The sequence below is a fragment of the Mercurialis annua genome, linkage group LG1-X (genome assembly GCF_937616625.2).
Source record: "Mercurialis annua linkage group LG1-X, ddMerAnnu1.2, whole genome shotgun sequence".
NCBI classification, from domain to species: domain Eukaryota; kingdom Viridiplantae; phylum Streptophyta; class Magnoliopsida; order Malpighiales; family Euphorbiaceae; genus Mercurialis; species Mercurialis annua.
In genome coordinates this window covers 71,068,204-71,091,707 of record NC_065570.1, presented here as the reverse complement: position 1 = coordinate 71,091,707, position 23,504 = coordinate 71,068,204, and the positions used below count along the sequence as shown (strand labels likewise).

The window sequence follows — 23,504 nt, the reverse complement described above, 5'->3', positions numbered from 1 at the left end:
AAAAGTTAGAATTTTATTTGTAACGTTTTAAAAACGTTGGGATATAATATGCCAATACATGTATGTAAAATGAATAGTTGTCATATATATTTCCATGAATTGTGTTAATTTACCAATAACATAAAAAGAATAAAAAAGAATTATTATATTATTAAATAAGAGTAATTATAATATTTTGTTTATAAGTTCACTCATTTTATTTAGAAAAATAATTTTTTAACAATCATGTTTGTCCTAATTATTTATTGGACAGACATTGTAGTATTTTTATAAAATAAAAATATTCAAACAATTTATTTATAATAGATAAATCTAATATTACAAAGAAAACAATTATGTAAATTTATAAATATTACCAATTTTATCGTTAAATAGAATAAGTTTCTGAAAAAGTTAAGGGTTCAGACTCCATGTATTAGATCCAATTGTTTAGATAAACAGTGGCGGATGTACATCATGGACCCCACCTTTTTTTTGGAAAAGAAAAATTACCATGCGTATATGTATTTATCAAAACCCATTAATACATAATATCTATACATTTTAACTAAATTAATTTCTATATAAGTGTTTTATTAGATTAGAAACTGATATAATTTATAATTCAAACCATTTATCTATTAGAAAGTTTAAAACAACTTCTGTAATTCAAACAAAAACAACAAATAAATAACTAAAATTCTTTTTAAATATTAAACTTTTGACTTGCATAAAAATAGATGTATAATACAAATTATTGCATATGAATTACAATTTCAAAAAATTGACGTATATAAATATATAGATAGTAAACAATTATATATTTCTGTTTATATATATTTTATTTATTAATATTATTAAAATTTAGAAGTGTATTTTTGTTTAATTATTTTTTTATTTACATAGTTAATTATGTTGAAATATTATAATAATAAAATTCACATACAATGGAATATAATAACTCAGTTTTTTATTTATCCGACTCGGCACAAAAAAAATTCATATCTACGATATAATTACCGAATAATACTTTATTTAGTAAAATGATTGATTAAGGGTTGAATGATTGTAATATTATACATTGGAAAATCAATAAATAATATGAGTAACTGTTATTATAAATATTTTTTATAAAATGGAAATCCATCAAAAAAAATTATAATAAGACATATTTTATTATTATAATATTATTTTATTAATTTTTCAATATATAATATACGGACCCCACCATTCAAAATTCCTAGATCCGCCACCGTAGATAAACATCGAAAATATATCTAGGCAGGAAGCTTCGAAAGATGATGGGGTTGCCATCATCTGAAGAAAAGGAAGGAGAAATGGAATGGTATTGTGATAATAATAATAGCATAGCAGCCGTTGAAGTCAACTGTAAAGACTTGCATATATTTAGACCAGACCCACATGTCATCTGACTCATCTTTATCCCATATCAACTTGAATGTGAGTGGAATGAAGATGAAGTTTTGTACATAGCTAGTGGAATGAACTTGTACCAATAATTTAAGAAGCTGCATTATGTCCAAAAATGCTAAATTTTCGTCAATTAGTTCTCTGTATATAAACACGTTCAGCTTCCACAGTTTTATTGAATCCTATATTCTGCTCAATAAGTCATGGCAAAACAATACAGTGGTCCTTTTTATTTATGGACTGCTGCTGCATTATTATGCTTCATTCCCTCTTTTCTAGCAGAAAAGGAGAATTACATTGTCCACATGGACTTTTCAGCCATGCCCAAAGCTTTCTCTAATCACCATACTTGGCATTTGGCTACTCTTCATTCTGTTTTTCAACTTTCTAAAACCACAAACACCATTACTGAAGCCAAACCTTCTAAGCTTCTCTATAGCTATAAACATGTTATGAATGGTTTTAGTGCTCATCTCTCTTCTTCTGAGCATGAGATCTTGAAAAACTCTCCAGGTTACATTTCTTCCATCAAAGATCGCCCTGTCAAACCCGACACAACTCATTCACCGTCTTATCTTGGCCTTACTTCCAATTCTGAAGCTTGGAAGGTGTCGAATTATGGCGAAGGTGTCGTAATCGGAGTGATCGACAGTGGTGTATGGCCGGAAAGTGACAGTTTCAGTGACAATGGAATGTCAGAAATCCCGAAAAGATGGAAAGGGAAATGCGAAAGAGGCATGGAGTTCAATTCCTCGTTGTGTAACAAAAAACTCATCGGAGCTCGATCCTACAATAAAGGGCTAATTGCTAAGTGGAACGTCACGATATCAATGAACTCTACGCGTGACACGATGGGCCATGGGACCCACACATCGAGCGTGGCGGCTGGGAATTTCGTAACAGGGACATCATACTTTGGGTATGCACCTGGAACTGCCAATGGAGTGGCTCCACGTGCTCATATAGCCATGTACAAGGCCGTGTGGCCTGAAGGTTCTTACACATCTGATATAATTGCAGCAATTGATCAAGCAATTATTGACGGAGTTGACGTTTTGTCTATCTCCGTGGGATATGATGACATCGAGATGTATGAAGACCCAGTAGCTTTGGCAACATTTGCAGCGGTAGAGAAGAACATATTTGTGTCAACCTCCGCAGGAAATCGCGGGCCTTTTCGCGGTGCACTTCATAATGGAATGCCTTGGGTAACAACTGTTGTTGCGGGTACTATGGACCGTGAATTTAATGCGGTTTTAAAATTAGGAAATGGAGTTTCACTTACTGGCTTATCGCTCTATCCTGGTTCTGTTAAGTCATCTACTTCATTTCCAATTGTGTTTAAAGGTGAATGTTTCGACTTCGATGATTTGAAAAATATTGGGGGACACATTGTAGTTTGTGAAGAAGGCCAAACTTCTTTAGAGGACCAAGTTGAAAACATTCGCGACAATAGAAATGCTAGCGCTGGAGGAATTTTCATAACCAAAAATGCAAATGAAGGTTTTATCCGAAGCCACTTTCCAGCGATTTTTATGAATTCAGAAAATGGGAAAAAGATCAAAGATTACATCAACAGCACTACCAAGCCAAAAGCGAGCATGGAGTTCAAGAAAACAACTCTCGGCATTAAATCTGCTCCGGTTATTACTAGCTACAGCTCTAGGGGACCATTTTTAGCTTGCAGACCTGTCTTGAAACCTGACATTATGGCCCCTGGTTCTCTAATCTTAGCGGCATGGCCAAAAAATACGATTGTGGATCGTATTAACTCCGATCAGGAAATATTCAGCAGTTTCAATCTACAATCAGGAACGTCCATTGCTTGCCCACACGTAGCAGGAGTAGCAGCGCTCTTGAAAAAGGCGCATCCTAATTGGAGCCACGCCGCGATTCGTTCAGCAATAATGACTACTGCTGATACAATGACTCGAGCCAATGAACCGATTAGAGATTTTGATTATGGAAACCAACCAGCTACTCCTTTAGACATGGGAGCTGGCCAGATTAATCCCAATAAAGCATTAGACCCGGGTCTGATTTACGATGCGAACGTTACTGATTATGTCAATCTTCTCTGCTCATTAAATATGACCCAGAAACAAATCCAAACCATCACAAGAGCACCTCATAATGACTGTTCTTCACCTTCTTCAGACCTTAACTACCCTTCTTTTCTCGCATACTTCAATGCTGATTCGTCTGAAGCCAATTTGACTGCTGTTCAAGAATTCCACAGGACAGTAACAAATGTGGGAGATGCAGTGTCTACTTACACTGCACATTTGACACAAATTCCCGGAATAAAAGCGACTGTGGTTCCAAACAAGTTGGTTTTTAAAGCAAAGTATGAGAAGCTAAGCTATAAAGTGACCATACAAGGTCCAAAAGCGATTCCGCAAGATGTAGCTTTTGGTTACTTGAAGTGGGTTGATTCTAAGGGTAAATACGTTGTCAAAAGTCCTGTAACCATCACAGGCCTGAGATACTTTGACGTTGATGATTGATTCAATTCTTATACTTTTCTACTAAATTTATTTAATAATGTTGTTTTGGTTAGTGTATGTAACCACTTGTTTAACCAATAAAAGAACATCCCAGAAGGGAGAGTGATAAAGTTAGTAAGTGTTGCAAGAAACTACTGCTTAGGGCCTTAGACCCAAGCCCAGCCCAGCAAAGTTGGCTCCTGCAAAGCCTTGAGTGTTGAGTACAACGTGAGTTATCTACGTCAGGAAAAGGAAAAAGAGAAAAAAGTAATAAAGAAAAGAACACATGTAATGGCAGTTGAAGAAATGAGTTAACTTCCACATGGGCTCACCGCTCACATGTGCGAATGAGGAGCCCACCCTCAAATTTATTCCATTTCTTTACGCGCAAAAATAATTGCCTTTGTTTCCGTATCTGGAAAATTATGCTATTGTTGGTTCATTGTTTTTCAAAAAGAAAAATAGTCATGTTTTAGTTAAATTTGGTAAGTAAATTGTATATCAAATTTAGAGTTTCTAATTAAAATTGAAATTGAGAACCGAACAAAAAAATATCAAAATAAATAATAATTCACCTATGCATTTTCTTCGGGAGCCTTACTATAAGGGACTAATTTTATTTAGTATAAAAGTATTTCGACAAATCTAGACTATTTTTTTATAAAATAAATAGTGTAAATTAGAAAATAAATTTAATTAAATTTATTTTGCAACCAAAATAATCCCACAGCGAGTAGCGACCAAACCAAAAGAGTCGAATAAAAAAGAATCGTGGTGCGGTGCCAACTGTAACCCGGCTGTCGGCTCATTACTTGGTATCTTATTTCCTCTATCTGCCCAACTCAATCGCATAACTTCACTCTTGTCTTTGTCACATTCGACGCGTCATATCTTTCACTTTCCCTTATCGCACTCATTTCTTTTTTTTATTTACACCGACTACCCTTCTACCTGTTTGACAAAACTACGAAGCCCTCTCTCATTTTCCATCAACATATAATTATTTAAGACCACCATTAAAGCGGGTCTTTCTGTCTCTGTTTTGGTTTTCAGTGGGCAAACACCTTACATGGCAATGCATGCCAAGACAGATTCAGAGGTCACCAGCCTCGCACCATCTTCACCCACTAGGTCTCCACGCCGTCCAGTCTACTACGTGCAGAGTCCATCACGGGATTCTCATGACGGAGAGAAAACAACCACGTCGTTTCACTCGACGCCGATAATCAGTCCGGTGGGATCTCCGCCACATTCACACTCTTCCGTCGGGCGTCACTCGCGTGAATCGTCTTCGAGCAGATTCTCTGGGTCTTTAAAACCCGGATCCCGCAAGATCTCTCCCAATGATGCATCTAAAAGTAATAGAAAGGGACAAAAACAGTGGAAAGATTGCGCAGTAATTGAAGAAGAAGGTCTTCTTGAAGATGAAGAGCGGCGAAAGGGTATCTCGCGTCGCTGTTTCTTTCTTGCTTTTATCGTCGGTTTCTTCGTTCTCTTCTCTTTCTTTTCTTTAATTCTTTGGGGTGCTAGTAAGCCGCAAAAACCCAAGATCGCAATGAAGGTAGATCATCATTCTTTAATTACCATATTCTTAAGTCTATTTATTGTTGGGGTTTGGCTAATTGTGTTTGTTTTGCAGAGTATAACATTTGAGCATTTCAGCATTCAAGCTGGTTCAGATTCTACGGGAGTGGCAACTGATATGATCTCAGTTAACTCCACAGTTAAAATGAACTACAGAAACACCGGAACATTTTTTGGAGTTCATGTCACATCCACACCTGTAGATCTATTCTATTCCGAGATCAATATAGCCTCAGGAACTGTAAGTTTAAGTTACTGATCACCTTCACAAAAAAATACAATTCAATTTTGACTTCAAGAACTCGAATTATCTGATTTGGTGAATTGGGTACTTATGAATTGCAGGTAAAGAAGTTTTATCAGTCCAGAAAGGGTCACAGATTAGTCCAAATACCAGTGATGAGCAATAAAATTCCTTTGTATGGAAGTGGAGCTGGTTTGATTAGTAAATCAGGGACAACTACACAGCCAGCAACACTAAAACTGACTTTCACTCTGAAATCGAGAGCTTATGTTTTGGGAAAATTGGTTAAGCCGAAGTTTAATAAAAGAATTGAATGCGATATTACTTTTGATCCCAAGAAGCTCAATGTCCCAATCTCCCTCAAGAAATCTTGCACATATGATTGATGGCTACATTTTAAATTTCGCTTTCAGTTTTAGCGTATTATTGATTCATTTTCATTGAATAGAACTGGAACATGAGAAACTGGTTAGCTTGGGCAGCGTTTGAGAAGGGTTGGGCAGCGAGCTGAAGGAAGAATGTTTGGACTTTTTTGGTTGGGCAACTGCCCGTTGAGTGGGGGAACAGGCTGGAATGGATTCGGTAGCGACTTGTGAGTTCTGAGTTGAGAACTTTTGTTTTTATTTATATTTGTTTGGTTATCAATATAATTTTGTATTTATAAATGTAAAACAAACTATACTATTTAAATATTGCTTACTAGTAATATTATTTAATTTCATTTCTTCATCTTACTCTATTGGTTTTTAGTGGACAATTTCATTTGCTTGATTGTTAGTATAATTTTCAGACGAGCCAAAGGTATTTTGCATACGAAGCTCTTGAACCTCTCACAATACAGACAAACTGCCTGATCATTGAGCCATCAAACCAATAACAAAAACATAAAGTGTACATGAACGAAGAAGTTAAGATTGGCCTAAAAATTAGTGTCAAATAGTCATCGTAAGGTTACTGGTAAGTGATAATAGCATTGTATTAATACTGAAATTACTCAACAATGATTATCAATTTAATCATTTTTTTCATAAGTATTCTTAATTTTTTATATTTCCATATTAAAAGTGAAGTGATACCAACTGATAGATCATTAAATGCTGGCTTAATCACCAAAAAAACCCCATCTTTTAGCCCATTTCAAATGTACCCTGACGTTGCAAGTTTGTCAGCTGCACCCTAATTCGCACTTTTGGTTTTCAATTCCACCCTCAAATATTAAATTGATCTCTTCTCCATTTGAAAAAAGTTAAACTAAGTCATCCATTTTTAACTTTTTATGTGAAAAAGAGTTCAAACGAATACTTTATAAGGGTTTTTATGAATTTTTCCCGAGTGAAAAAGAGTCTAATTTGATTTTGAGGGTGGAATTGAAACTCAAAGGTGCGAATTAGGGATACTCAATGTCGATGGTGAATAGAGAAGTCATTTTTATACATATCAAATTTGTTACCACTGCATAGCATAAGTTAATCATCATGTAATATTATGGAATTAGTTTTGTCAGCTCGATTAATTTTAAAAATATTTACTTATAATATAATAAAAGTCATATGGATGTCAGTGCCATTGTAAAACAGTCATAATAGCCACCGGGCTTAGGTGAAATGCGGCCCTAAGCGGTACTTTTTATTTACATATCTGATTTATATCTTTTTAGTACCCATTTTTTAATCAAAATAAACTAAAATTAGCAAATCAAATGAAAAAATACAACCTGATTTCACGAAGTAATTTATGATGAAATTATAGTGCTACTGTTATCGATTATAAAAATAATAAACAATCAAATATTTAAAATAACTAAAAATAATAAAACTGACTAAAATAACAAATAATAACAAACAAGAAAAGAAATTAATTACTTCAACTTTTTAGAAATTTATTGATTTAGCTTTTTAAAATAATTTATATTAACTAATTAATAATTAAGAAAACGAAAAATAATGATCAATTATATGTAATTGTTTGGAAAGGGATGTTAGAGTTGAATAAAAAATATTAAATCTTAAAAAATAGTGTAGTTAAAGAAAGTATTTTGGACCCTCTATCTTTCTTTTAGTACGGTTATAGTAAATAACCCTTAAGACTATAAATTAATTTTGTCGTAGTGCAAGTTTGATTGTCGTAGTGCAAGTAATTTGATTTTTCTTCCCCGGCACATGCTTTCCAATTACATCCTCGATCAATTAATGACACAAATTGGTCATAAATTATTGGTTATGGAATGAATTTTATACTATTTTGTCTTCAATTATGTTATCTGTATAAGTCAGATGTGTGTAACACAGGTTTAATTATTTATAAACCTACAGCTAGCAAATGTTAAATTGGAATCCTTCGTCTGTCGGTGAATTACAAATTATAATAATTAAAGGAAAAATCATAAAAAGGTCACTTTTTTGGTTCATGGGTAGCTTGAATAAAAGCTATTTATGGAACATTAATTTTGTATACTAGTAGCTAACTTGATATATAACCAAACTATAATTATATAGTATAATTTTAAACTCCAAATTAAATATTAAGTATTATGAATATTTTAATAGCGGAATGACCGCACACTGTTAGGTGTAATTTTATAGTTTAAGTCAATTTATTATTTTATTAATTATTTTATTAATTAATATTGATATTTATAGATTATGAAAAATAAAAAATAAAAACTTATAAATTTTAGAATTTTAATGCTTATGAATTTTTAATTTTTTAATGTATAGTTAGTGTTTATAAGTAAATTAATGCAAAGAGTTTCTAATTTTTAATAAACTTTTATAACTTTCAATATATTAATAATGTTTATAGGTTATTTTCTATGAAGAGATATTATAAATTTTAATCAATAAACTATGTTTATAGGTTATTTTATAATGTTATGGAATACAAATTTTTTTAAAGATTTTATTTAATTAATTAACATTTAAACTTATAGAATTTAAATTTTTTTATAATTAAGGATATTTTGACAAGTGGTTTGATCATAATATTTCAAGTGGTAATTTTTTTCATATAAGTTGATTCATTATTTATTAATATTAATGTTTACAAATTATGAAATATAAAAAGTTTTAAACTTATAGAATTTGAGAAGTTCATTGGCTATATAATTTGAAAAGTTATAATGTATAATTAATATTTATAAGTAACTTAATATAATGAGTTTTTAGAAAACTTATCAATCAAATTTTAAAAATAGTATGATTATAAATTTAAAAGGTTTTAATATATAATAATATTTAGGGTTAATGTCAAAAAAAATCACGAACTTTACATGTTTTCTCATTTTAATCACGCAGTTTAAATTTTCTCATTTTCATGCACGAACTACTATTTTTTTCCCAAATTCATGCACGGCGCTGAGGTGGCACTCATTCATTGGTGTAAAATGAACTCCACCTCAGCAAATTACACCAATGGAGTCGTGACACCTCAGCACCGTGCATGAATTTGAGAAAAAGTGGTAGTTCGTGTATGAAAATGAGAAAATTTAAACTACGTGATTAAAATGAAAAAATGTGTAAAGTTGATGAATTTTTATGACATTAACCCTAATATTTATAGGTTACCGTGTATGTAGAGATTTTATAAAATTTAGTTAATAAATTATTATATTATATTAGTAAATTTTTGGATTGAATAAATCATAATGAATTTAATAATTTAATTTATTGTAATTTGTAGAAATGAATTTTTTAAAAGCCAATTCATAAATTTTATTTTAATTATATCAATAAATAATTTAAGAATACATCTTATAGAGCATTAGGTATATTTAAAATAACATAATTAAGTATAATAAAATTAATTATGAGATTTACAATAATTTTTATATTATTATATGTTGGAAAATATAAAAAAGTTTTAAAAATTAAATTTAATCAATTAAAATTAAAGAGTTTTATAAATTTGGTGGTTATAGAACACGAAGAGTTTTTATTTATGTTTATATACTAAAAAATTTGAAGAGTTCTTATATTGTATTATTTATAGATCATTAAACAAAAGATATTTTAAAAAAAATTAATTAATATAATTTTAAAATTTTAATGGCTATAATTATAAAATTGGAAGATTTACAATGTGTTAGTAGTATTTATAAGTTATTAAATATGATTATTATTTTTTAGTTTAATAACCAAATTTGACTATATTATATTAATAAATTATAAAATTTAATGTCAATTAAAAATTTAGCAAAAATCTAATTATATTGAATTTATAAATTTAATTTAACTATAAATTGTATATCAAAGACTTATATTTTAAACATTATAAAATTATTCAATCTCACCCGCGCAACGCATGTGCATTGACCTGGTGAGCTATAACTCAAACAATATGTATCTAACATTTTATTAAGACCGTAGGATCAAATTCTTCCACAAATGTCAAAAATTATCTTCTCCAAACGACAAACAATAAAAACTTAATATATAGATTAAAGATATTAATGTTTTATATCTTAATTAGTCAATAATTTAGATTAGATATAGTAGATTAAAATATTAAAGCAATTAGATCAGAGCATTTCATCATCCCCTTATTAAAGCTGTAACAGGATATTCATCATCGCCTCCCGTGTTTTGCAGATTGCTTCTAAAGGTTGAACCTTAGGCATAGTGAGTCCTGTACCTTCTAACATGTTTAATTCCTCTTCAGTAATCCTCTCCCAATCGAAGCATTGAATCAATGCAGCTAATGCTAATCCCACCACTTTATTAGCTAGCACATATCCAGGGCAACTCCTTCTCCCTAACCCGAATGGAACCAACCGATATGATGTATCCTTTAAGCCCTTGAATCTCTCCGGTTTGAAGCTATTAGGATCCTCCCACACCTTAGGATCTCTATGCAAAGCCCAAACATTCACAAATAAGACTGTGCCTTGTTGTACATCATACCCTCCAATTTTGCAGTCACCGGATGACTTATGCGGTACTAGGAGCGGTGCAGGTGGATATAAACGAAGTGTTTCATTAATTATGCCCTGGAGGTACTGCAGCTTTGAAAGATCCGACTCATCTACTAATCGATCGCGACCAACATGGATGTCCAACTCGGCTCTAGCCTTGTTTAGAGCTTCAGGATGATTAAGCAACAATGACAGAGCCCACTCAATTGTCACTGCAACAGTATCCGTCCCCGCAGCTAGCATTATCTGAAGACAAAATAAAATACAAGAATTGACAGAAATGGTAAAGAAAAAATTGGAGAAATTAATAAAGGAACGTAGACACATACCATTATAAGTCCTTTGATTATTTCATCAGAGTAATGTTCAGGTTTAGACTCCTGTAAGGACAATATAACATCTATCATTGTCATATTGCTTTTTTTCTCTTGACAAGAATCCTTGTTAGGTCGATGCTCATCAATCAAACAGTCAAATAATAAATCCATATTTTTCCGAGTTGCCACCAGCCTCTTTTCAGTCTGGTAATCAAACCATCTTAGAATTGGAAATATATCCCCTAGGTTTGCTGCACCACTCAGCTCGGAAATCTCCTTCACAACATCGTAAAATATCTTAGCTTCCTCAGTATTTTCCACTAGTAAACCAAAATATCGCTTTCCTGCCACCATTCTCATGATAATGTTAAAAGACAGATCAGTTAACCTTGATCTCATCTCCACTTTTGTAGAAACCTGACCAGAATTGCGAAAAAGATTTTTAACCAACAACCTTGCTTCTTCTTGTCTAATTCCATGAAACAAGTGGAGGCGAGCAGTTGAAAAGATTTCAACTGTAGCAAGGCGCCGTAGATTGCGCCAGTGGTCACCATAATCGGCAGCTCCAATTGTGGTAAAGTCATAATGGAGATACTTACCGTCTACACGACGAGGCCTATTTGCAAAAATAATATCATGTTGGGTGAAACATTCTTCAAGAAGAGAAGGAGATGATATGACTATTACAGGCTGGGAGCCAAATGAAAGGAAGAGGATTGGACCATACTTATTTGATAAATGTTGTAAAGATCGGTGGATAGGTTTTTTCATGAGATGGATATGGCCAATTATAGGAAGTTTAGGCGGGCCTGGAGGGAGATTTTTGCATGCTGTTCTTTTGGACAAAGTGAGCTTTAAAAGGTAAAGAATAGCAAGTGAAGTGGAAATAATGTATACCCATGATTCCTTCATTGCTGAAAGAGAGCAGGAGGTCTGTGAGCTGATTGCCATGGTGTGCTGGAGGTTGTGGTCAAACAGGAATTGCAAGATTTGGCAGAACGAATCAAGTTCGGCTTCTGATATGGTTAACTCGGCAAGCCAGAAATTGTTGCCATGGAAGAATGCAAGAGGTCTGTTGCATGGTGTTTCTTCTCTCCAGCTGAACAAGGAGGACGGGGCAGCAGTTTGGTGTTGTCCGAAAGCTGGCTGGTTCAAGGTTAATGTAGATACAGCAAAGTTTGAGGATGCAGGTAGGGTGGCTTTGGGCTGTGTTGTCCGAAATGAGAACGGGGAGGTAGTCCAAGCTTGGCAAGCAAACATCCCGGGTTCGTTTTCAGTCAGAGAGGTGAAGTGTATGGGATTAAGGAAGCTCGTAGTTGGTTGAAAGAGTGGAATCATTTGGTTATTGAATCGGATGCCCTCAAAGTTAATTTTATCGGATATTAGAAATCCGGATTTGGTAGAGGGTGGTATAGTGATGGATGATTGTATTATGCTAGCGAAACACTTCTCTAATGTATTTTTCGTCTTTGTAAGACGACCTGCGAATCAAAGTATTTCTTACTTCTTAATTGTCAGGTTATCGAGAGCGATATTCCTGAATTTTTATAGTTGTAACTGTTTCATTCTAACGAAGCTACTGACTATTCAAAAAACAAATTGTATAAGCCGCAAATTCGTTGTTGTTTAAAGAAATAACAAAGATTTGGAGGAAGTTTGGATACAAATTAAATTGAAAGAGAGATGAAAGAAACTCAACAAGTAATTAACATTTTTGGTCTGTATTAAATTTAACATCCTCTTTATATAAAATGCAATGAATGTACATTTTTAAAGTCAAGAAGCCGCCTCATGTTAGATTATTGAGAATTAATTGCTTGGTCTCCACCAGCTTGATAAGAAGTTAGACGCAGAAGGGCCTGCAAGTGGCAATGCTTCTCATCCGAAAATTAAATAAAGATAAGCATGAGTTGGAGCTTTTTCTTAAACCATTGAGCTCTGTGATCAAGATTCTAATTGTACAATGTTTAACTGTTTGTGCCAATCTATGAGCCTTGTGATATGATGAAAACAACATTTTTGAAGACGTTGTTGAACATGTCTGACCAATGTGAAGAAATAGACCGAGGAAATCTATTTAAACTGAGTTTGCATTAATTATAATTGTGAAATAATCTTTATATGAATATGATTATATGAGTGCATTTGAGATTCAAGCAAAGCAAAAGTGTCAGCTTCAAAGTAAAACACATAACCAGTGTCTGGTTTATTTACGAACCTACAGCTTACACATATTGAATTGGAATCAGGTCTGTCGGGTAAATTACAATACAAAAAAATCAGATTCTTGGTCCATAAGTAGCTTGAACTATTTATGGAAGAATAGTTTCTTTTACGATCGCTTTAATCATCTATAGTTTCTTATACTGGTAACTTATGAAGCACGGAAACTTCGACAAAGTTGCGTTTCCCGTTTCGAAAACGTTTCGGAAACCGGAAACTTTTGGACACCCGCACGAAACGTTTCGGGCCGTTTCCGTAAATTGTAAAAATTAATAATTTGTAAAAAAATTAAAATTATTGCCCACAAATAAAAATATCTAACTAGTTACCCATAAATTTTACATTCGCATTGCCCACAATACATCAAATATACTTATTTATGTTGAATTATATTATATTTTTTTATATATTTATAAAATTTTAAATATTTAGTATATTAGAATGAATTATTTTGTTAATTATCATAAATATTTAGATAATATTTTTATAAATATATCCTTATATTTTTGTTATTTACACGTTTCCCCCACGTTTCGTGTCCTCCATTTTGAAAAACTTTCGTTTCCCCGTGTCCGTTTCGTATCGTTTCCGTTTCCCGTTTCCGTTTCCGTGCTACCTAGTAACTAACATAACTCATTGATTACGGAAATTAACATTTTCTATCTTCATTAGTAAAAAATATCTCATGTTTTTTATTTTTCCATTTGTGGTCTAATCTTTTTAAAACCTCAAATTTCATCAATTTTAAATAACACGTACGGATAGCTATAGATTTAAATTTGGATTTGAATAGTTTGATCGAAAATAAATATATGATCTGACTCAATGAGAAAAAAATTAGTAATATCAACTTTGATGGTCTGACTAAAATTTGATATTATAAAAAAGAGCTATGATTCGGTTCCATTTTGGACATAAAAAATTTAGTTATGTTCGAATATAAATCAAACCAAAAACTGACCGAACCGACCAGTTTGATTTGGTTTGGAAATAAATCTTTAAAATTTAGGTTCACGTTGTTTCTGTTTGGTTTTGAAAAAAAAGGTTTGATTCAGTTCGGTTTAATATTATAAAAAAATCATTTTTTTTGGTAGTGCCCAACTTTGGACATTTTTTTTAATTAAGCTTAAATATAAACAAACTGACATAATAACCAAGCCAAAAACTAACTGAACCGTCCAGTTTGATTTGGTTTTAAAAAATTAATCCCTTCAATTTTGGTTTAATTCAGTTTTGAAATAATGAAAAATGTTGTTTCGGTTTGGTTTTAAAAAATCGGGTCAGTCTTGTTCAATTTGACAATATAATTCTTTTTAGCTAAGTTCTAATGTAAGCGGAACCGAAATAACCGAGGTAAAAACTGACTAAACACAGTTCACTTTGTTCTTTAAAAAATATCTTTTAAAAACTTTGCTTCAATTTAGTTTTTAAAAACTAAAACAAAATTGATTTGGTTTGGTGTCAAAAATAAAAAAAAAATCGCTTCAGTTTGGTTTGATATTATACAAAAAATTGAATTTTTGGTTCAATTTGATTTTGGATATAAAAAAACTAATTAAGTTCTAATGTAAAGCGAACAAAGAAACTGACTGAAACAACTCATTCAGTTTGATTTAATTTTCAAAATTCGTTTAAATTCCGATTCAGTTCGGTTTTGAAAAAATAAAAAATTCCGGCGTGGTGTTATTTTGTAAAAAATATACATCACATGATTTCTCTTCAATTTGGTATACAATATTGGCATTTAAGCTAAAATTAAAGTTTTTAAAAGATTGGAAGAAAAAAAAAAGATAAGATAATTTTAAATAATTAGACCTGAATAAAATGATTGAACAATTAGATTAGAGCATTAATTGCCTTGACCTACAAACAATCAAATACTACTCACAAAACATAACAAAAGCACAACTTTTATTATTTTTTTACGAACGAGATTATAAGTGAAGTAAGTTTGAATACAAAATTCATCAAAAAGAAAAAAGTTTGAATCCAAACATTCATAAAAAGAAAAGGTTCGAATACAAAAACATGAAATAGATTTAATAAAATTATAATCAACTCCTGCAATGAGTAATACAAGAGCAGCCTCTAGTGTAAGGATTAACCTGCGATGTCGACCCAAAACAGTTAGGAGTATAGTAAGACCTGCCGGACCGCGGTGGGCACGGTACTCTATTTGCCGACAAAGCACCGTACGATATATAATAATGCACCGGTACTCTTCCTCTTCCGTATACGAGAGACCTCCGATTATTCATCCATGACTCGCTATCTTCCTCTTCAATCTCCGCATTTTTATCGTACAATGACTCGTCCATCAACAGATAAGTTTCAGCAACAAAAGTCATTACTAATAGGGCAAGAATAAGTAGAGGAAGAACATAATGATAATGTTGCGCCATTCAGTATGTTTTTTTTTCAGTAGAAGATGAGATTGGATCTGGATTGTGATTTTTATGAGATGATTAGATTGAAAATTTCTCGAAGTTGAGGTAGTCACATGGAAGAGGGGACAATTAATATTACCATTCTTGCCGATTTGCCTTAAATTAAAGCACGCAGCTTCCAATGTGCAGCTACACTATTTGTTTATACACTACTATGGCAGTTTTTTAATGTTTCAGAATTTATTTCATTCTCATAATACTGCAAGATACATCCAATCAAGAACTATGAAGCATTCACGTGAATCACCACAAGTATCACATATTAAAAGAAAAATTACTCTACCAATGCGCGTTGGTTCAAGCGGTAAGCGGCTTGATATCGCTTAAGTAAGGTCTCGGGTTCGAATCTTATTAATGCAGAAAATCCCCACTGGCAGGCTTCACCCACCATGCCAGATGCGCGACGCGAGTAGGATCTGGATTAGTCAGGACGAAACCCTGAAAACCGAATGGGCTTACCAAAAAAGAAATTACTATCAATTCCTTAAGTTTGTGTCAAAATTATTATTTCCCCTTGCGTGTTTAAAAACCAATGTTTATCCTTATATTTACATTTGGCCAAATGTCGTAAAAAGGCCAAACCTTTCATAAAAGTTTCACAAAAGTCCTGACCTTTCAATTTTGTCGATTTTGGCTAAAAACAAATTATTTGGTTTCAATTGTGGCCAACTCTCAATTTGATTTCAATTTGCCTATGTGACGCCTATTTGGCGCTTATGTGGCATGCCAAATATTGAAAGGTCAGGACTTTTGTGAAACCAAATAATTCATTTTTGGCCAAAATCGACAAAATTGAAAGGTCAGGACTTTTGTGAAACTAAATAATCAGTTTTTGGCCAAAATCGACAAAATTGAAAAGTCGGGACTTTTGTGAAAATTTTGTGAAAGGTTTGGCCTTTTTATAACATTTGGCCTTTACATTTTAGATAACTGAATTAAATCCCTCAATAAGGAGACTTTAGTAATCTAATGCCTAAATATTAAATGCTTGTTTGTTTCAGCTGTTTCTTATAACTAGCAGCTGATAGAGCATACGTGTCTGGTGAGATTTGATTAGCTCTTTCTGTTTAATTATATATAAAATGACCATAAATGGTACAATTTTTATTTTTATTTATTAAATTATAAATAATATTATATTTGATAAAAATATTAATAATTATTTTTTTATAAGAAAAAGCATTTAATTTAAACTTATTTATATTTTTTATTATGATTTATTTTAAAAAATTATTAAATTATAGTTGTTTTAATATAAATAAGATAATTTTATAAATAAATATAGCATTTAAAAATAATTAAATAAGTTTATATGTTAAAGAACAATATATTCTAATAGGGGTAATTTTGTCTAAATAATTAAAAATATTGAAACAACCATCAGCTGTTGTAGGTTCAAAAAGCGCCAAAAAAACTCTTAAATAAATCTCATCAAACACTTTAGTGAAACTTTTTGAAAAGCAAAAGTTAAAAATTTCACCAAAAGCTGAACCAAACACCCCCTAAAAATGAGTATTAATTTTTGACCTATATGGAGAATTCCGCTGTTAATTTATTTTTAGATATCGTTTGGATCGAGAGATTTTAAAATCCAGAAATCCAAAAATTCATAGAATGTAAAATCTAAAATTTATAAACTCACTGTTAGGGTTGAAAATAAATTTATTGATTTATGAAGATATTTTTGGAACCAATAAACTATATCTCAAATGGTATAAGCACTAGGCAGCAAATTGTTAGGTCGTGAGTTCGATACTCTAGCTCATAAAATCTATTAACATTAACTATTATTTGCAAAAATACGTTATCTACCAATTATCTATCAAGAATTTACTAAAAGAGCATATATTTTGCAAAAAAAAGAAAGAAAAATTAACGCGTATTTTTATAAATATTTAGCTGAAAATATGTATAATTATATATAAAAATCTTTATTAAATTCATAAATTTCGTAAAATCTATGGATTTTCATCACTCAAATTCTCTCGATCCAAGTGGTGGTTTAATGTATTTTATTACCAATTACCCGAATTATGGGCTTGGGCTATCTTTTCTCTTTCATTAGTATATCCGGTCCAAGAGCTATTTTCCGGGCCGTAGAGAAATGAATGCATAACTGTTTTGTTGGGCTTGGCCCATGAAATGCCAACAAACGGTTAGCTCAACTAACCGAAACCGAAAGCACCAAGTGAGCAATTTCATATTGACAAATTCTAAAAAATACAAGGACCTTTTAGAAACAAATAGCAAGAATCGTAAACTATCGGCCATCTCTATCTTTCTCTCTTTGTAATTGACAAACAAGCTCTCCCTTTTTTTTTCCTTTTTTTTCTTTGATTTGAAGCATATAGTAATAATAATTTTCCATTTCAATGGCTCTTCCTCAAACCCACTTTCAACAACACTATCAACAGCAGCCATCCAAGAGCTTGAGGTGAATCGTTTTGCTTTTTGTTATTTTTAAAACCTAAAACTGTAATGTTTTCATTTCTATCAAAACCCTAACATAATTTGCTTATTCTTGCTCAATTTTTCAATTCCTGATTATAAATTTTTTTTCTGTTCAGAAACTTGTACTCAATTGACGGTCAGGTTTATTATAGTCCTGTTGATTTGCAAGACCACTCTCAGCATCCTCCTTATATCCCACCTCCTTGTAAGCTCCTTCTATCATTTTTCCCTCTAAATTTTATTTATGTGTGTAACCATGTTTTAAACTGTCTAGCTTTAGTCATTTGCAATTCAATTCTAGGTTAATTATGTCTTCTTCTTTTTTTTCAGGGTTTAGAATTTTAGTTTTAAATTAGTTCAAAAAAATTATGGGTATTACTCATTTTGTTCTTTTTGTAGTTCATGTTGTAGGGTTTGCCCCGGGTCCAGCAGCTCCTGTGGCTGATGGCAGTGATGGGGGAGTTGATTTGCCTTGGAACAATTATGGCCTGGAACCCAAAAGAAAGAAGTTGAAGGAGCAGGATTTCTTGGAGAATAATTCTCAGATTTCATCAGTTGATTTCTTGCAAGCGCGATCAGTTTCGACGGGTTTAGGCTTGTCCCTTGACAATACTCGTGCTGCATCTTCTGGTGACTCTGCTTTGATTTCGCTCATCGGGGAGGATATCGATAGGGAGTTGCAGCGACAGGATGCAGAGATTGATAGATTCCTTAAGATTCAGGTCCGTGTTTGAAGATTTCTATTATTTGTTTCAAAAAGGAAGTTTCTATTAGTTTCCATGTTTCTAGGTTGAATGACCTCTCCTTTATTCACACCGGAAGTGCTGGCTTTCTTAATGTGCTTTGTATTGTGTGCATATGTTTAATTTGTGTTTGCTTAAAAGTTTTTCGAAGACGACGGTTACGTTGCATTACTGCATGAGATGATTGGATTTAGCTCTTTCCATAAGTTGTTTGTTTTCCTATTTTGCTCTGTCGTTTATTATACGTTGCATGAGATGATTAAATTAGCACTTGCCATAACTAGATTGTTTTCTTATTTTGATCTATTGATATGTTATACGTGTCGGTTAGCGGTACAAAGTATCCTATTTCTTGGCTCCTTCACGCCATTATGGCGACACTGCTTCAATTTGTTGCTAAACTCTCTATTTCATGCGTAAATAATCGGTAATGGAAAACGGAACAAATGCGTAAATATGAATAAACATTGAAGAATAAAATAATAAGCCTATTTCATCATGTAAATATAATGTACATAGTAGCTCAATATTCTAATGCTGGATTTGTTGATTGAACTAGGTTCTCATCTTAAGTCTTAACAGTTGTCATAAATTTTGGAAATTTATACAGTTTGGTTGTTCTTTTCTAACCAGGTCTTTGCATTCTTGACAATGGTATAACTTATAAGATGTTACTGCATTAAAAATATTGAGCCTGATTATCGTCCACAACTTTCTAAGTAGAGTTCAAAAAGTCCATTGACTTGGTCTTAACTGCTTGACTATATATGTTGATTGATAGAACCTGATAGCTCAAATAACCGGTTGCAAGAGTTTTATAGATTCTTTGGTTGGTGATTAAGAGGTGAACGATATAGTTTTTTTTTTTTTTTTTTGTAATACCAGTTATGAAAATCCTTTGTTGGTAATAAATAAGTGGTTTTGATGTTTGGAAAAAAGGCTAATCAGTTGGTGTATGCAAAACTATCACCGGCTTTAACTTCTCTCTTTTATTTCATGTTTGTGTATGTTAGTCAGACCTTTTGGCCTTTTTGCTTTTCTAGCGTCCATTCACGTAAGTTAATATTTTTACTTAAATTTATTCATCTGATATCGATGATATTAATTAACCAATCTCAGGGATACGTAAACTTCGACCTGTGACACAACTCTTTGTTCCCTTAATTGTATTCCTGCTTGAAAATTATATGGGAATGGTAAGATAAAAGAAAACAGAAACCAACATCTTGAAATGACCAGCTAAAGAAGGAAACTGTAATGGCAGTTCATATGTGCAGTTCATATTTCTTTAAAAGCACAGATTTTTCTTGCATGCTACATTCGATTTAGGAGGTTAGTAAAATTATGTCTATCGTTTCTATTTTCATTCTAATTACCCAATCTTTGCAAGTGTTCAGATGGTTGCTCTCTTTTTTCCCATCATTTTACTTTTGATAAATTGATTTTTGATATATTATTGAATTTTTATCAACTATTTTCCTGAATTTCTGTTAGGCTGACCGTTTGAAGCAAAACATCCTAGAGAAGGTTCAGGCTAACCAACTCCAAACTCTGTCACTAGTGGAAGAAAAGGTTCTTGAAAAACTTCGTGAAAAAGAAGCAGAGGTTGAGAGCATCAACAAGAAAAATATGGAACTTGAGGAGCGAATGGATCAACTATCCATGGAAGCAGGCGCTTGGCAGCAACGGGCTAGATACAATGAAAGCGTGATAAATGCGCTCAAGTTTAATCTGCAGCAAGTGTATGCTCAAAGTAGAGACAGCAAAGAAGGGTGCGGGGATAGTGAGGTGGACGATACAGCATCCTGCTGTAATGGACGCGCTATCGATTTTCATCTTCTGTCAAAGGAGACTAACGAGATGAAAGATTTGATGACTTGTAGGGTTTGCAGAGTGAAAGAGGTTTGCATGCTTCTGATACCATGTAAGCATCTCTGCCTGTGTAAAGATTGTGAAAGTAAGCTTAGTTTTTGTCCAGTGTGTCAGTCTAAGTTTGTTGCTATGGAAGTCTACATGTAATAGCATGTAAATGAATATGAATAGCCTTGTATTATAAACACTAAAGCTAATTTCATGCATTGCCTCTGCCATTTTAACTGCTTCTTACTGTTCTGCTGCATGTTATCTTCTCTTGTGCTTTTGGATCATAATGCACTGGATGGTTCTTACGATTTAACCCGTTTAATATTTTTTGACATTTAAGAGTTTTTTTTTGCCGATTCAATGTTGACTGTATTTCGGGTTTTAAGGGGAAGATAGATTCGGGCTGATATCCGATTTATGCTCAAATCGGTTGAATCAGTTCGGTTCTTAAAACACAAGTGTAAGCCTGTAAGGCATCAAGTCATTTGAGTATATAATAAAATAAGATAGCTGTCAAAGAAGCTATAGATGGTATGTTCTTCATAGTTCATAATGCCAGTTGCAATTGCATAACCCACCAACCTACCCACCTCAATGGTGATGTGTCATGAGGTTGTAGATGGTTGGTCAACCATTAACCACATAGCGTTAAAATTGGAGGTCTACAAGTTAGACTTGTTTTATGACTAAAGTGGCAATTTGCCACTTGCAAATTATACCTTTTCAAAATCATTTTTACACATAAATTAAAAAGATAATAGTTACAATTTTCTTTTTAATTTTTCCTTATGAACTTATTAATTATAATTTTATAATTTTTGTGTAGAATATTGGGCATTAATTATAGAAAGGAAAAAGGGGTATATAAAAAAATTCCTTATAAAATGGCACAAAAATCGTGATTTGACCTTCTTATATGGGACACAAAAAATTAAAATATGTCCCTTTTTAAATGGAACATAATTAATTAATATAAATCGATTAATTTAGTATATGAACTTGTTTTTCTTAATCAATTTGCTTGATTAATTCAGCTTATATTCACCTTCAATAATGGGCATGTAGTTTTAATTAAGTATCTATTTGTCCGTTAAAGTTGTATGTTGTGATCAATTAATATCAAAATTACTTTTTTTTAATCAATTCACTCCTTTACTTTGTCAGTTTTTAAAATTAAATTATATTATTATTAAGAAACTTTATTAATAAAAATAAAGTACAATTTTAACACCTAAATCTATTTTTAATATTAGTCTAAATTAAAAAAATTACAAATATAAAAATTAGATATTCAATTTTTATTTATTTGAAAAATGATTTTTTAAAATATAAAAAATCACTTGTGTATAATTATATATTATTATTAATATTATCTTACAAATCAATTATTTTGATTAGTGACGGAGTATGGTCATCAAAAGAGCGACAACGTGTGGCTATTACACATCAACTTCAAATCTGTATAAAATATTATTTAAAATATTTAGTTTATTTTAAAATAATTATAATAACTAATTTAATACATTTTTATTTAGTAAAATTATATAAAAAAAGTATGGTAATGTAGTGTATACTTATTATTTATACTTAAAATTGAAAAATTTAAGATAATAATTATTTTATAATTATTTGAATACTAATCTTTAGTTATTTTATAATTATTCAAAATTATTTGACAAATTATCAAATTTAGTTATTTTTGAAAATATTATGCTAATTATTTATTTGTTAAACTTAAAAAATAAAATATGTGCTAATTGACCATAGAATTAAAATATGTGCTAGTTGACCATTGCTCACAAATTGAAGAAAATATTGTCTATTAAGTTTAGGAGTGAACAACGCGTTGACTCATGTGCAAAAATAGGGCAAATTGATAAAAAAAAACAAATTTATGTACTAAATTGACTTTAGAGTTAAAATAAGTGCTAATTTATTATTACTTGCAAGTTTAGTAGGTAAATTGTTAGTTTTTATTTTATATTCTTCTCGGTCCACAGTAAATATGCTTATTTGACTTGCGTTCAAATTAAAAAAAAATAGTTTGTTTAGTTATACTAATTTTTATAATACTCTTTATTAGAGAATTGTGCATTCAATTTTCCAAGAAAATTTTATTAATTAGTTGTTTAAAATGACCTATAAATTGTACATGAAAGTATCGTTTATGTTAAAAGTATTAGTGCTTATTATTGTTATTAAAGACATAATTAATTTAATTTAGTTAATTAAAACTGATTTAATTAAAAATATTTTAGATAATTATTTAGTTAATTATTTTTTAAAAATAGAACAAATACATAATTTGAAACGCATAAAATAGAAATCAGTTTATCTTTTATGAACGGATAATATATCTACTTTCAAAGCATGAGAATGTCGTGAAGCCAAAGCCTGAGCCTTCATAATTTTAGATTAGATTGGGGTGTGAAGTCTGATGGGCTCTGAAGCCTGATGTTGGTGCTGGACTCGAAATTGGGCTTTCACGAACAGTTTTGGGTTACTTTGTACAACTTGATTACCATTTTGCTCCGATTGATCCCATAACGTAGGGGTGGGCAAAAAAACCGATCAAACCGATTAACCGAACCGAAACCGGAAAACCGAACTGGAAAATGTGGTTAACCGGTCCAACGGTTTAGGTTTAGGTTTTTGATTTTTAATTTTCATGGTTAATGGTTTAGGTTTAGGTTTTGGATTTCTAAAAACCATAGTTAATCGGTTAACCGGTTTATATATATATATATATATTCATATATTTTTAATAATTAATAAGGTATATTTTATGATCTATAAAATAATATGGATTTTATAATATACACAATAA

General features: G+C 31.6%; 4 protein-coding genes across 4 annotated transcripts; 3 read left to right on the top strand and 1 right to left on the bottom strand.

Annotated features, from left to right (window-relative positions):
* The first annotated feature begins 1,297 nt into the window (after window positions 1-1,297).
* LOC126664579 (subtilisin-like protease SBT3) lies at window positions 1,298-4,310 on the top strand. The gene has a single exon (XM_050357040.2). The coding sequence runs from the start codon at window positions 1,614-1,616 to the stop codon at window positions 3,915-3,917; it is 2,304 nt and encodes a 767-aa protein (XP_050212997.1). The 5' UTR covers window positions 1,298-1,613; the 3' UTR covers window positions 3,918-4,310.
* A 449-nt stretch (window positions 4,311-4,759) lies between these two features.
* LOC126664580 (uncharacterized) lies at window positions 4,760-6,448 on the top strand. The gene is made up of 3 exons (XM_050357041.2): window positions 4,760-5,457; window positions 5,536-5,721; window positions 5,826-6,448. Exons 1-3 carry the CDS (start codon window positions 4,966-4,968, stop codon window positions 6,108-6,110), a joined length of 963 nt encoding a protein of 320 aa, XP_050212998.1. The 5' UTR covers window positions 4,760-4,965; the 3' UTR covers window positions 6,111-6,448.
* Window positions 6,449-10,218: 3,770 nt separating this feature from the next.
* Window positions 10,219-12,370, bottom strand: LOC126665476 (cytochrome P450 81Q32-like). The gene is made up of 2 exons (XM_050358293.2): window positions 10,963-12,370; window positions 10,219-10,879 (listed from the first exon to the last, which is right to left on the bottom strand). Exons 1-2 carry the CDS (start codon window positions 12,286-12,288, stop codon window positions 10,265-10,267), a joined length of 1,941 nt encoding a protein of 646 aa, XP_050214250.2. The 5' UTR covers window positions 12,289-12,370; the 3' UTR covers window positions 10,219-10,264.
* A 5,518-nt stretch (window positions 12,371-17,888) lies between these two features.
* LOC126665504 (probable BOI-related E3 ubiquitin-protein ligase 2) lies at window positions 17,889-20,910 on the top strand. The gene is made up of 4 exons (XM_050358322.2): window positions 17,889-18,054; window positions 18,188-18,276; window positions 18,471-18,793; window positions 20,309-20,910. The coding sequence occupies exons 1-4, from the start codon at window positions 17,993-17,995 to the stop codon at window positions 20,831-20,833; spliced, it is 999 nt and encodes a 332-aa protein (XP_050214279.1). The 5' UTR covers window positions 17,889-17,992; the 3' UTR covers window positions 20,834-20,910.
* Window positions 20,911-23,504: the final 2,594 nt, after the last annotated feature.

What these genes read in the sequence shown, in the direction of transcription:
- LOC126665476 (XM_050358293.2), bottom strand. Translation starts at nt 12,288, where the DNA reads ATGATTCCACTCTTTCAACCAACTACGAGCTTCCTTAATCCCATACAC. An exon ending in TAATCAAAGGACTTATAATG is followed by an intron (nt 10,880 to 10,962) that starts GTATGTGTCTAC and finishes TTTTGTCTTCAG; the next exon opens with ATAATGCTAGCTGCGGGGAC.
- LOC126664579 (XM_050357040.2), top strand. Translation starts at nt 1,614, where the DNA reads ATGGCAAAACAATACAGTGGTCCTTTTTATTTATGGACTGCTGCTGCA.
- LOC126664580 (XM_050357041.2), top strand. Translation starts at nt 4,966, where the DNA reads ATGGCAATGCATGCCAAGACAGATTCAGAGGTCACCAGCCTCGCACCA. An exon ending in AACCCAAGATCGCAATGAAG is followed by an intron (nt 5,458 to 5,535) that starts GTAGATCATCAT and finishes TTTGTTTTGCAG; the next exon opens with AGTATAACATTTGAGCATTT. An exon ending in TCAATATAGCCTCAGGAACT is followed by an intron (nt 5,722 to 5,825) that starts GTAAGTTTAAGT and finishes TATGAATTGCAG; the next exon opens with GTAAAGAAGTTTTATCAGTC.
- LOC126665504 (XM_050358322.2), top strand. Translation starts at nt 17,993, where the DNA reads ATGGCTCTTCCTCAAACCCACTTTCAACAACACTATCAACAGCAGCCA. An exon ending in CAGCCATCCAAGAGCTTGAG is followed by an intron (nt 18,055 to 18,187) that starts GTGAATCGTTTT and finishes TTTTCTGTTCAG; the next exon opens with AAACTTGTACTCAATTGACG. An exon ending in TCCTTATATCCCACCTCCTT is followed by an intron (nt 18,277 to 18,470) that starts GTAAGCTCCTTC and finishes TTCTTTTTGTAG; the next exon opens with TTCATGTTGTAGGGTTTGCC.